Source organism: Notothenia coriiceps, unplaced genomic scaffold (assembly GCF_000735185.1).
Source record: "Notothenia coriiceps isolate Sejong01 unplaced genomic scaffold, NC01 NC01_scaffold00001303, whole genome shotgun sequence".
In the NCBI taxonomy this organism is placed as follows: Eukaryota; Metazoa; Chordata; class Actinopteri; order Perciformes; family Nototheniidae; genus Notothenia; species Notothenia coriiceps.
Window position 1 is genome coordinate 48,485 of NW_011334004.1, and position 14,416 is coordinate 62,900.

Here is a 14,416-nt window from a genome sequence, read left to right on the forward strand (position 1 = left end):
TACATTTCCATGCTGTGTGAATATGAATCAATGTGACCCTGAAAATGAAGGTTATTGTAACCACTTATTGTTCATGTAAACCTGTTTTACCCAAACCTATGCTGAATCATGATGAGATGCAAGTCCAGATTTACCATTACCATATGAAAAGCTGCCGCAACTGAATGGCAAGTGTGTGTGTGCAGGGATTATAGTAAGCCTTTTATGGAGGCCTGCTCACACAAGACAATCTTTAGAATGATTTTTGCAATAATATGTTATATGTTAGCCAACAAAAGAAAGAAAGACGAAAGTTCATTTTGACTTTGGAATTGCAAAATACTAGCTTTCTCTGGAGCTAACACATAACTCAATCTTCTTTAGTAGTTCTCCTCAGATGTCTGTCTACTTGCATGCTCACTTTTTATTTATATCTTTAAAACTATAGTTATCCAAGAGTTACCAGTTGAAAGCTTTTTTAGGATTCAGTTCAGATTGTGTAGTGAGAATATTTTCTCATTGACTCCTTCCACAGACATTGTTTACAATGATTCAATTGCAGAAATCAATGCACATTTACTTTTGCACATTTGCACATGACAAGTGACTCAAACAATTAATTATTGACTTGACAGTAGATCCACTAAAAGAATGTCGGACTAATTGGTTAAGCACTGCCGAAGAAAACAAGCCATATAATAGCGGTTACTATACATGCGTGTGAAGTAGGAATTTATTCTTTGCAGCGACACCAACTTTTATTTTAGAGAGGTTTGTTGTCAGTCTGAATTTGGTGTTAAATTCCTGCTCACTTTGACCCACATTGGACAGTAATGAGCTGAGTATGCACACAATACTCTTTGTTTCACTTCTCCTCTACTCACTGATTCACATGTCCGCAGTCCAACTGTCTTTAAGTTCCTAAATGTAACTTACCTTATGTTGTAGGAACCCTGATACTATGACTCTTTTATGTTAATTTATTTAACATTTGTATTTGTTGGTATAGCATACAATACTATTACTTTTCATGACTTTTCACAGTCACTATACTTTCACGTTTTTCATGAAATACGATGACTTTTAAAATGACATTTCTTATGACAATTTTATGCCATACTATAACGTTTTTTTAAGTACTATTCCATGACTTTTTAAATTATATTTTTATGGCATACTTTTTTTCTTCTTCTATTATTACTAAAACATTTTTTTAAATGCTAAAGATATTTTTCAATGACAATTTGAGATCTCAAAATAATGGGACCTTACTTTTTTAAAGATTGGTTTACCTAATGCCTTAATGCATTAATGTCACGCAGATCAAAATTGCTGAATTAACAACATAGTTGTTAGAAATCAACATGGGGATACATGTTCATGTTAAACATTGGGAACAAATAATAGTCCCAAACTAAGTCATTGGTGTTGTTTTTAAAAATAATTGTTGCTATTGTAAAGTTGGTCTTCCATGTTAATTAAAAATGGCATTCAAAAAAAAGTCAAGCACTCCAGTGTGAACAACATTTATTTTTCTTAGACACAAATGCATTAAAAATAATATTCCACAAACATCACATATATTTCTCTGGGAGGGACACATACTGTAGTGCTTACACTTGAGACCCCTACAAATAACATCATGACAACAACTGAAGGCAGGAGGTAAAAAAGAGTTTGTCAAGTTAGACAACTTTCAATTCTCCCCAAAATAATGGTTTTTATCATGAATTGCACTGTTGGTCTCATGCATGAATGAAAACTGAAGGAACATATCATGCATCAATTACTGTACTATGACTCATAAATGTATGCATTTTAAAATATCCGTGTACATGTAAAGGACATATGGTATTAAATCAGAGTTACTGTATATATTGAAAGCAGAAACAATGTCACAAAATCAGAGTATAATAACAAGCTACAAACGTGTAGCAATACTGCACAAGAACACATATTGGCTTGCCATCATGCAACTGTACTGAATAACTGTAGAGACTGTAAAAACAAAACCCAAACTGCAATATGAAACAGAACACCTGTGGGAAATATGTTCTTATAATCATTACCATTAGGAAGGAATATGGAGGATTTTTCTATTGTCCTGTGAGAAGTAACAGTTCAACATGTCAACCAGCCAAATTCAAGCATTGTGAATCGAACTTGACCTAAACATACATATTCTTTACTAATGTTTTGCATCACATGTCAAACAAATGTTGTTGCAAAACCTGTTAAATCTTGAATTAAAGTATTATTAATCAATGCTGGCTACAGGAAGTTCAGAAACTCTGACAAGATATAATAATTACATTGGAAATACATTAAGAGACTTTGTGAAATAATAGAATGACACAGGACACTAAAGGAAGTAAACATGTTGGGTACACAGATTGTAGGTCCTCTCATAGTGGCCCAGGAGCAACGTTCACAATCTTCTTGGAACAATGCTTTCCTTTTTCACAGATATGTTGAAGTCCTGATGTAAAGACAGGGAATGTAGTGAGAAATGTGTGTCTGTTGTGCTGCATGTTCACTTGCTTCCCTGCACTGCTCCCATGCACAGACTGCCCTCCTCCTCGATGGTCTCCAGCTCGTCTGTGCGGATGGCCTGTGTGATTAAATTCAGCTCCTCACACATGGTCTCATAGCGGTACGCCACGCGGATGTCAGGGACGTTGGTGCGCCGGATGTCATTACACTCCTGCCCCTCCTTGCGGTGATGTGGGCCGAGCCAGGATCTCTTCACCTGATCCAGGAGAGGAAAATTAATCAGGCTACAGAACTATAGACTGAGCAGGGAGTGGTATAGTTAGATGTGCTATACAGTAAGTGATACCTTTTGAGAGAATCCACTCATCAGCACGCTGTTTCTGGCAAGCTCACACATGTCGCAGGAGCTCAGCTTCCACACCTGAGCAGCAATGCTGTACTCTTCCATCAAGGGCTCCTACACAAAGGAAATACCAAAACACATCAGCAAGGTTACAAGGTCACATGTTAACCCTGGTGAACACAATAAAACAATTTTTCTGATAACTAAACAGGCCAGTCCTCCCCTATCTGAACTGTAGGCTACACCTAGTCTGTTATTAAGGACAGCCACTCTGAACAAGCAGGACCCTCACCCTTATTTGAAACGTGTTTTAAATATAATATGTGAGTTTAGAATGTATTTCTGTTGCACTGTGTCTTTTTTGTAAAACACTTTTGCCTTGTGTTGAAATGTGCTATATAAATTAACTTGCCTTGCCTTTTGTGTTGTTTCACAATTTCCGAAGACCACTCTGCTAGTTACAATGTAAGCTAACGTCTCTAGAATAAATGCCAGCCATCAATAGTCACAATGGGGTTTGATATCATGGAAATACTGAACATTATAAGTAAAATTCAAGATAATTGGAGAGGAGTAAGGCATGCAACAAAGGTCCCAAGACAGAAAACAAACTTGGTGCGTTATATTCAATTCAAGTCAAGTTTATTTTGAAACTTATATGGCATGTGCTGTTACACTTCGGTACAAAGGTGCACCACAAGTGTAAGTGTAACTTTAACATTAAGGATGTTGTGGTTGTGTACACCGACCTTTGTGAAGTGGAACTGCAGAGGGTCGTCTGTGGACAGAGAGACCACGAGGCCTCGGGACAGGTACTCTGGCAGAGGGTTGCGATGGTAGCTGAGAAACAGGCTGTTATTGCTGAGAGGGGACATGGCAATACCTATCTGGGCCAGGTAGTACAGATACTGCAGCACAGGAGCCTGGAGGATCAGAAAGCACAATGTTGTGAGCTTTATTAATCAACTAATGTTATAGGAATATATTAACACTGCATCCATTATGAAGAGTACAAGGTATGACTAAGATAAGATAGACACACCTTCCTGAGCAGCAGCCCGTGGGAGATGTTCTCTGACAGCATGAAACCAGACACCAGGTGATGGATCGGCCCCGCCTCCCCACAATGAGGACGAAGAACAAGGGTGGGAAACCCTCGCTGTCTGGAAAGTAAAAGACACAGATAGGAGGGGCGGGAATTCCACAGATTAAAGGGGGTAACATATTTTAGCATTGTTTGAAGTGTACACAGTCTTTGAAAAAACTATAATCTGACTTTTTTTTAGACACACTTAATTTTTTTTTCAATAAACTATACGATGACGTTTTTTCTGATGTTTTCCCACACCATTTTAGGCCTTCTTTATCAACATTTTGACTTTTTATGCATATTATATTCTGGTGTTTTTGACTTTCTGACATATAATACTATGACCATGTTTTCATTTTTTGACAAACTGTTTTTACAAATTTTAATGACATAATATAATATGATATGTTATTCTTTTTTTCAGGGTATATTGTGCCTTCTTTTGTGACTTTTTTGACATAATGTACTATTGCTTTATTTTATATTTTTCAACATACTATACAATGACTATGTTTACAATTGACATGCTACAGTATAGCATGACATTTTATACACAATACAGTATAAACCTTTTCAAATTTCAAAATGCTATACTATGACTTCGCTGCAAAAATGTGCTTGAAAAATTACTAGTTCAAAGTTGAAGTCGTTGTAAGTTTCTACACCTAAAACATATCATTATAACTGTTTATGGCAGCCAGTGGGCCTTAGCTGTATCTACATACCTGCGCAGGTGATTCAGCACCGTCATGTTTGCATACATATAGTAGAGGTAGTAGGAGTAGGGTGGGTTTTCCTCCTGTTGCCAGTTGGCTGGCAGCGGACTGTCCAGGTTGAAGATATGTTGCTCTGGTTTTGACTCATCGTCCACACTGTCAAAACCAACAACCTGTATGAGGGACCAACAAGAGATCCATGAAACCCTCTGAGGTCTGGCTACATGTGAATAAAATGTATTTAATGATCACACAGCAAAGACTTCATACGTGCTGTAGGAAGAGGTGCAGCTCTGGATGGCTACCAGGGTCGACTGTAACCTCGAACAAAGGTGTAAATATATTCTCCAGCATCTCTTGGAAGTTGCACAGCTGTTTCTTTGTTTGGTAGACGTCACTTTAAGAGAAAATACAAAATAAATAAGTCAGTTATGGTATGTGTCCAGAAACAAGTCAGTATGGTATGTCATAGGAAAGTGGTGAAAAGAAGCATAGTATTGTATGCTGTAAAAAAATATTTTCCGAAACTAATACTGACTTATTATTAAAAAGTCATAGACTATGTCATAGACTATGTCCGCAAAATGTCATGCTGAATTATGTGGCAAAATGTAATTTAAAAAAAGTTACAAGTAGTAGTATAGTAAAAGTACATCGTAAACATGTTACAGAAAAGCATCTTGTAAAAATGTCTAAAAAAAGGTCAAAAATAATGTGGTTAAAATATAATTAAAAAGTCATATAATAGTATGTCAAAAATGTCATTAAAATGTCAAAATGAAGTCAAAGTTGAGAAACATTTCAATAAAATGTATTGAAAAAAAATGTTTACTTAGTTAAAGAACACTAGTAATGTCAGAATGTTGATAATCTTTATTATTATTTTTAAGTACAATACTCAAGTGTAGTATTAGATTCATGTGTGTTTAAGTGTTAATATTATAAAAGGTATTGATATAATCTGTATAAGCTCTATTGTGTGCTATACCTTTCTCTGAATATCTAGTCCAAATGTGACATTCTGATCATTATTTCCAGAGATACATGGGATAAGGCCAACACGGCCCCCTTCAGAGGAGCTTACATTTTCAATATTTTCAGATATGGGAAGGTTCCAAACATCAACAAAAAAGTATAATTTTGCAGTAAAATATTTGTATACAAGCATCCGTTTCCTAAAGTAGACGTATTATAGTAATAAAAAAACATGGTTGTGCTTTGTTCAACCTCGGGTAGGGGTATCTCGACTTTTAGGGGCCTTAGTTCCTCTACTTTATCACACTTCCCACCAGCGCAGTTACTCACAAGAGTCGTGGCACCTGCACCAGCCAGCGCACGTTGCTGGAGTACACCCGGTGTTTGACAGCCCACTGGGCCAGCTTGTCCCACTCGTCTCTGGAGCGGCCGTAGATGGAGAGCCGGAGCTCTGTGTTCTGGTACTTGCTCTCCTCCAGGTCAGCCATCACCTCCTGAGGAGCAGTAACAAAAAACGGTCAGCAGAGGGCGCCAGTGTCTCATGCACTCATTCTGCAGGTATCAGTGACAGGTGATGGGTTGCGTATTTGTTGAGCACCTTAATAATGTGGCCAAAGTATTTCCCCTCAATGTGGTTGTCTGTTTTGATGAAGATCTCTCTCAGGATGGACTCGCCGATGGGGTTGTATTTGGCATTGAACTTGTCAAAGCGGTGAAAAGTGTTACGATCCTGCAAAAGTGAATGACATTTGAATCACTATTTGTCATTTCTACACCAACCTGGCAACCTGTGAACCTTTTATCTATCCATCCTGGGCGTTACTCACGGCATGCATGTCCAGCGTGTCCACGCTCAGGTCAAAGGCCGTCAGGTTCATGTTCTCAAACACCTCCATGAGCGTCTGACCCTTTCCTTTTTCCACATGCACAATCTCCTTCGGGAACTTCTTCATCGTCCTTTTGATGAAACGCAGAAGGTGCTTCTGGTTCATGCAGGACGAAGCGTGAATATGTGTGTCTACCTGTAAAACAAGATAGAACATTATATCTTGAAGTCCGGTTCTGGTTTTTAATAAATATTCTGATAGGGCTCAGTAGGAAACATCTTTCAAGTTCACCTTGCGAATATTGTAAAAGTCTCGATGTGGGACTTTTTTCTGTTCTGCCAGCTCTTTCATCTCATTCAGCAGGATGTGCATCTGGAACTTGGAGCTAAGATACTGCAGACGACGGTAGCAGAAGGACTTTCTGTGTCAAAGGAACAAATAAAAAGAGTCACTCGCTGGAAATGTGATTCAAAAAGGGAATAATTAGGAAGTCCAGAGATAAACAATTTGAATGGTCCATTATACTTTAAAAACATGATATATACACTCTGTTCTGTAGTCAATATCAGGACAACGTACACTGGTCCGTTGATGATGAGGGCCATCATGACGTTCATGTCACCGATGTACTCCCGTAGGTCGGGGTACGGCAGGTCCAGCTCTGTGCTCCTGTTAGAACATCACAACTGAAGTAGGAACCCTCTGCTGCCAACACAATGTGTGAACTGAGTCTAAAAACAGATCCAACCACATCCAGGACTAAAAGATAAAGCATGCGAGTGATTCATCATCAATATCTCACTTTTCCATATTGCTCTTCGTCGTGTACACATGCATGACACCGTCCACCATCTTGCAGCCGTAGGCCATATCAGGGGGCATGCTGGCAGGGTCCTGGTTCTCATAGGGGTGCGTTTTAGAAATGGTTGGGTGCATTGAGCCATCTGAAGGGAGACAGAACGTCACGGCTCTGGACGAGGTGGGAATGCACATGCAAGTAAGGTCTGATTTTAACAGCTTGCATGTTGTGACAGGCTGGTATGGGGTGTGTGACAGATGGATTGTGAAATCTGTGGGTGTGCCCGGTGATGTCTTAATGTGAGAGTACGGCACTGGACATGGCTTATATTCCCATATTAACACAAGATCAGTAAATATTTTAGAGTCAAAATAATAAAGATATAAATAGTTTAGGATTATTGACATAATATTATCGTATGTGTAATTTTAACATATATTCTAACCCTAACCCGTATTAGATCTTTTACACATCAACGTTTTTGCCAACACCGGTATATAGCAACAACCATCGCAAATAGTCAGGACATAGTCATATTAAAGTATGTCATAAAATAAAGAGGTTTAATATAGTAGGTTTAATATATAATTTAATATAGATAAAAAATAAACATAGAAAATAGTATAGTCTGGCAAAAGTCATAGTACAGTGTGTAATTGTATAATAATAGTGTAAAATTCTCTCTCGTGTTATTGTATAAGCACAAATCAGTGCCTCCTATTCACTGTTCCTCACTACTTCATCAATATATTGTACAGTATATGAGGATATCAGCGCTCATGCACACTGTACATACCTGCATAGCCTCCGGCCTCTGGGATGTCCTCCTCATAGTCTAAGTCCAGAGGTCTCTCACTCAGCTCCTGCAGGTAGCGTGCAGTCGTCCTGCAGAAACTCTGCAGCGACAGACCCATGTACTTATGTCTGATGAACAGAGCCTTCACCACACATTTGGCTGCATCCAACAGATCTGTGAAGGGAACCTGGGTGCAAGGAAAGATAAAAAGCTAAGCAAGGAAAACACATTTTGTCTTTTCCTCAGAGGAGTTGTTATTTAAATGTATGAAATGTGTATTTATGTTTGAAGTGTTTCTACTAAAATACATTCTCCGTGAATTACTGGGACTCACCCCACATTTCTCCTCTCCAGAAATAGAGACTCGCTGGTACTCTCTCTCTGGAACCAGATCTCTCTCCTGCAGATCAGGGAATTGGCTCTGCTCCATCATGTATCTTATAACATATGCACAAATGACTCAAAGTATTCATATTCTGTACACTTCATCATTATTTTAAAGATAATAAGACCAATATTGGTGAAACACTCACTCTAGGTCTGTGGCACTGTCAGTCTTCATGAACTCCTGTTTGGCTCGCAGGAGGATTTCGGGTTCAAACCTGAGTACAGAGAGACTTTAGGATCCTGAGTCTGAGTCATGTGACTGTTTACTAACCGTCCTTCCTCTACACTTACTTGACATCCTGGCTGATCTGACGCTCAAGGCGATGGCGTCTCTCCTCCAGCTGCTCGATGGGGCTGTCCTCTGGAAACTCATAAGGCGCGCTGCGCATCTCACTCTCGGCCATGGTGCGGGAGAACAGCTCCTTCACATAAACAGAAAACAGCATTATGAAAGTCCACATATCAAGGAAATCTTCATCTTTTTAGGTCAATAATTCACAGAGTACTAACCTCAGCAATCTCTTTGTACTTCCCGTCCATGGATGTACGCAGGTCAATGGACTGTTTCAAGGCCACAGGGATCCCAGGCAAGGAATGCTGGGAAGTGAGGAGGTGGCGGGCACCGCGGAGATCAGCTGGAGATAGAGAGGAGAAAAAGGGAAAGCAAAGAAATTGTGAGAAAACTGTGCATCTTTGTGACATACGCAATAATGTCTCTCCAGGAATAATCCTATCCTTGTTTTGGAGCTTAAGAAATAAATTAAACAGCATTTTATTGACATATTAGTCAAATAACACCATATTTTAGTAGCTCGATAGACGCTCACAGTTACTAAGAATCCTAACTTTAAATGAGTTTTGCTTCCAACAGTCGAATCCTATTAATATTATAGCAACATCTCCTCATTTTACCCATCATGTAAGAGGGTTAGATATGAATATGAATCAGCTAAAGAAACTAAATCAGTTTATTGAGTCTCTGTGATTTTTCATTCCTGAACAACAGCAAACAAACAGTGAGCAGAAGCGTGTTGTTCCTCCGTCAGTCGGACTTTGCACAAGAGCGCAGGTCTGAGGTCAGCCGCTGTTTACGCCTCAAGGCACAATGGACTACTCAGGTGGGGAGCCCGTCAGCACTTACTCTGGCTAATACCCTCCATTGTTGCCATTGCAAGACATTTTATACAAACCCAGTTGTCATGGAAAGGAAAGAAGGGAAAGTGAAGGGGGGATGGTCATTTAAAAAAAGACTTGGAGAAAGCTGTCAACAACGATGAGGAAAACAGAAGTGTTCCTCACATTAGTCTGTGAGAAACAAACAGTGAGGAAATACAATGCCTCTACTGCTCTGTTTCCCTCTGGGTGTCTGTGTAGCAGTCTGTCTGCAACTATATTAATCTTTACTTGGAAACTAAGCACCTGCCACTGAAATATTCATCATGCTCTTAAATATTTTATCCTGTGTGTGCTAGAGTGTCACTGAGCCTGTTGTTTGTCGGTATTAATACACACACAAAGGTCAAAGAGGGTATACCGTGGGATACCTGCAGTCTGTATTGTTTTGTTTCTTTTGAGCAGGGTTTAAATTAAGAGCTTGATTTATTTAACACATAATGTCTGTCTACTCTACAGGGACAGTAGGGGGACCAGAGCGGCCAATTAACTGGGCCGATTAGGATTTGAGAAAAAGCCTCATTAAAGAGTAAAAAAACACTTGAGGCAGAGGGAAAGAGAAAAGAGGTGGTGGTGTAATCATTGGCCGGACCCCAACTTAACACGTTGTTTATCCAACACTGTCCAATCAACACATCCTACTCAACACGCTGAGAAAGTGGGCCTGAACTACAAGGACGCAACGTCAAAAACACACACAAGCATCTCAGACTAAGATACTACAACGAACACAGAAGGGGAACTTCTTCAGTGTTGTGTATAAATATTCAGGAGGGCTTATTCTTTGACTTTTAAAACGCTGAAGAGCCTAGCGTGCACATTCTGCTATGGGTCTCAGTTAGTTACACAAACAATATTCAAATAACACTTGATTTTTTTGTCCAAGGAGGTCGCATCTACAGGAATAATTTCAGCTAAATGATAAAAAGAGTAAGACGCCAAATAAGACAAGAAAATTCCCTGTATAAAAGCACATCATTGTAGAACATAATGCAAATAGTGAATAGGAGTTTTTAATATACAAGAAGTAAGGATTTAAAAAGATTGGCGTAATTAAAAAAATCCTTGTGAAAATGTTATACAGGGTTGCAGAAGATGTGCACAAACATTTTACAAACAAATGAATTAACACTCTTTACTAAATGTGCTTCTCGAGGTACTACAAGTTTTCATTTTTGAATAAATAAAAAATTGTCATGCACACACAAACAAGGGTCACAGAACCTTCTCGAAATCAATCAATGAGTGAAATTTAGACTTGCAAATATGAATTCCATAGTCTATTTATGAACTTATATAACTGCTGTATTTTTCGAGTAAACACACACACAACATTCCCCTGTTCCAAATACTACAATATGTGGATGTTTCTGTGTTAAAGTACATCCTAACTTCTGGTGAGACAAAACAAGATATTGAAAGAGGTCATTGAGGGAATACCATTTTGCAAAAATGTAGGGATGAAACAATAATTGATTGATAATGAATAATGTATCTAAATAAGAAATACTAAGTAACTTATGTCTATCCAAAGCTAGCTTGAATGAATTTAATGAGAACGCAAGCTGTGATGCCTGACTGTCCTCCAGTCTCAGTCACAAGGTCGAGCCTCAGTGATAGGAGGGAGCCGTCAGTGAGATGCATGCTGGCTCAGATGTTATCCCTGCTGTCGGGTTGGGGCACATCAGTTAGTGGTGATAACAGCAGGCGACCAGCGGCAAAGGCATCCATACTGGGATACAGCAAAGCCAAGCCGAGCCAAGCAAGGCGGGCCTGGAGCTAATCCCCTAATGGCTGCTATATTTGGATCAGTAGCATCTACAGTTACATAACAACTCATCCCCCTACTGTTGGAGAGCAAACACTCAGAAATGAATGTCACGTTTCTCTTGAACCTGCACATCATAATCCAGTTGGCTGAAGCTTTTATTGATCTAATAGCAGCTTGAGGAAAGCAACACAAGGGCTTAGAGAAAGAGAGTAAAACCAATTGGAGCTGATACGACAACATGATGAATCGCAGCAGACACTTCAACACATCATCTTCCACAACATCAAAATGAGGTCAAATGGTATCAGCATGATGCGGGTCTTCAACTGCAGAAATATTCCAGCAGCTGTACAGTGTGGACAGCCCTGACTGCAGTGCAGCTCAGACCGGATGGTGCGGTGTAACGGGCCTCAGGGGATGAAATCACAAGTGGAAAGTTATACGAAGCTAACAGGCCAGATGGGAGCTGGAGGTCCGGGGTCAACAGACTTTGTGTGAAACTTCATCTACAGGACAGCTTTTCCCCCCACTGGTCTTTCTTAGAACACCGTGTTACTTTTGAGACCAACAACCGCCTGAATGGAATAACATTCAGCATGATGCTCTGGATTATTAGATGTAAGTATCAAGAGATTCCCTTTATTTACCCCCTCTTCTCTCCTCTGGACTTTCTGCCATGCATCATCAACCACTGTCCAACTGTTTCCATTGACTACGCAGATAACAACCCCCCCCCCCTAAAGGTGCCAGTGACTCACAGCCTCTGTGGCAAATGTCTGACAGCGAGGAAAAATGCTTTCTCACACAGATCACATGTGTCAGTGCTGCTGAGAAAGCAGAAATACCAATGTAAACAAAGCAGCACTGGAGGTTTATTTTTTACTAAGATTGGATATTGTCAATATAAGTGCAGATACATCCTCTAAGTTGCAGTAGATATAAGAAAATCATACTTTTTTAAAGTACCTTACTTAAAGAATATAAATGATTATCTGCAAAAACACCTTTCTTTATGCAAAAAATTAAGGCAAAGGTGTCAAATATAATACGTTGCCTAAAGACAAGCATGTCACCAATAATGCTTTTTATTTAAAAGAAATTCTGGTTACATTTGTATTACATTTAAAAACACTATAGAAACAGGATTACAAGGCATATGTAGCAAACCTTTGAGTAGTTAGTTTTTTACACTTAACGATGAAAGCTAAAGCCAGAATATCAAACCAACAACTAACAGAGCAATATAAACAGAAAGACAATCTCACGTATCACTATAGTATTTCACAATAAATGATGGCAGACACACAATCCAGCACAAGAGGGAGTGTTGTGTCCAAAAGACAAACGCATGCAGCTGTCAGGGAGAATGCATCAGGATCTAACAACGATCTTTACTTTTTGCTTCTCCCAACGGCTCTGCATCAAACAGCTGACGACTCTCAAGATGTGTAATCAAAATCTTTGCTTTAGTCTCTGCAGCTGCAGAAACTGCATGTCTGCAGGCCGATGTTGGTATTCAAGTAACTTCTTAACTGTGTTTTCTTTGCTGCCGTCAGCCTTCCTGCTTGAACCATAAAGAAAAGGAATGCTAAGAATAAAAAGCAGGATGCCCCCTAGCCTTAAAAACAACCCTCTATATCAGATCCCACAGCAGTTGCAGGTCAGCACGATTTATCGATCTGCTCTGCTTCTTTGTGCACAGTTACACCTTTATCCCTTTTCCAAGAGAAAGAGAGAGAGAGAGAGAGAGAGAGAGAGAGAGAGAGAGAAAGCTAGTTTGTGGGACAATCAATCGCCACACACATTGTCCCCAGCACACTAAAGACAGCAGTGCTCAGGGCTATTACACAATCCCGTCAAGGGACAGGCAGAGGACCGTGGCAGTGACAGTGAAAGAGGGAAAGGGAAAAGGGGGAGGGTTAGAGAGGAGGAGAGGAAAACATTATTTGTGCTTTTGCTCAGGATGAGGGTAGTGGAGCGTACCTGCCTCTTCAGAGCCTGCATTACCAAGAAGCTAGCAGGGCAGAGAGGAGAGACAGAGAGAGAGAGGGAGACAGAGAGAGAGAGAGAGAGAGGGAGAGAGAGACAGAGAGAGAGAGAGGGAGAGAGAGAAAGAGGGAGAGAGAGAGAGAGAGAGAGAGAGAGAGAGAGAGAGAGAGAGAGAGAGAGAGAGAGAGAGAGAGACAGAGAGAGGGAGAGAGAGACAGAGAGAGGAGAGAGAGGCTGTCCTGGCAGTGAGACGGAGCATGCCAAACAACAAATGGACCATAGCGTCTGTCGTCCTTCTAAGATGCGTTAAACATGATGGGAGGAAGGGATGGACGTAACCAAGAAAGACAAACTAAAAACACAAGGAAAACTGGCAAAGACAAGACAAACGCTCTCACAGAAACACACTCACAGAGTCCGAGCCATCCTCATCTATTGCCTTAATCTGTCCCTGTCATACATACAAAGAGCTGGTCCCGCAGATCCACGAACTCCCCCTCACATCCCCGTGTGTGACCCCCCTCTGTCTGCCTCTGGTTCAGGCCAGCTGTCGCTGCACTAGCTGCCTCTGGAGCTGATCCTCCTCATTTGAATGCCTCTGACATCTATCTGGAACGTACCACAGGAGGGAGAGGAGGCGGGGGGAGGGGACGTACATCAGCAGCGGACGCACTGTCTCCTGCTGTGAGTTTCTCTCACAGCACCCCCCTGCCCTCTGCTTTATCCTCTGTGCTGTGTTTTGCTGAGGGACCATGTGTTTGGGATGTTTGTGGCGTCTGAGTGTGTGTGTGAATAAAATGGTGCTGGCTCAGCGGTAAGGTTTGAGAGGTCAGGGTCTTTTTTTGCCAGCTGAACAGCATTGACTAAGGGAGATGAGTGTCTAATAATGAGACCTTGCCTCCATGTCCTCTCACATGAGCCAAATGAAAGGGCCAGCACGTGTCCACATTATGGCTGCAGCAGACATTTCTAGAACATGCTTTCCCATGCTATAAACACAGAGCTGTTTGTAAGCTAAGACTGAAGAAATAACACATTCATAATTCAGTAAACTGATGCAATTTCATGACACAGTGAT

At 40.4% G+C, this 14,416-nt stretch overlaps 1 protein-coding gene across 2 annotated transcripts; it reads right to left on the bottom strand.

Annotated features, from left to right (window-relative positions):
- Positions 1–1,489: 1,489 nt before the first annotated feature.
- Positions 1,490–13,869, bottom strand: ampd2b (adenosine monophosphate deaminase 2b). 2 transcript variants are annotated; one of them, XM_010788059.1, is made up of 18 exons: positions 13,803–13,869; positions 8,916–9,040; positions 8,697–8,827; positions 8,552–8,620; positions 8,353–8,455; positions 8,019–8,205; positions 7,226–7,367; positions 7,003–7,092; positions 6,715–6,844; positions 6,424–6,618; positions 6,195–6,326; positions 5,927–6,090; positions 4,892–5,018; positions 4,631–4,794; positions 3,858–3,978; positions 3,565–3,738; positions 2,819–2,929; positions 1,490–2,728 (listed from the first exon to the last, which is right to left on the bottom strand). In XM_010788059.1, exons 2-18 carry the CDS (start codon positions 8,943–8,945, stop codon positions 2,513–2,515), a joined length of 2,286 nt encoding a protein of 761 aa, XP_010786361.1. In that variant the 5' UTR covers positions 8,946–9,040; positions 13,803–13,869; the 3' UTR covers positions 1,490–2,512. The 2 variants fall into 2 exon arrangements, with proteins under 2 accessions (XP_010786361.1, XP_010786369.1); XM_010788067.1 differs by having other exon boundaries at positions 13,751–13,827.
- Positions 13,870–14,416: the final 547 nt, after the last annotated feature.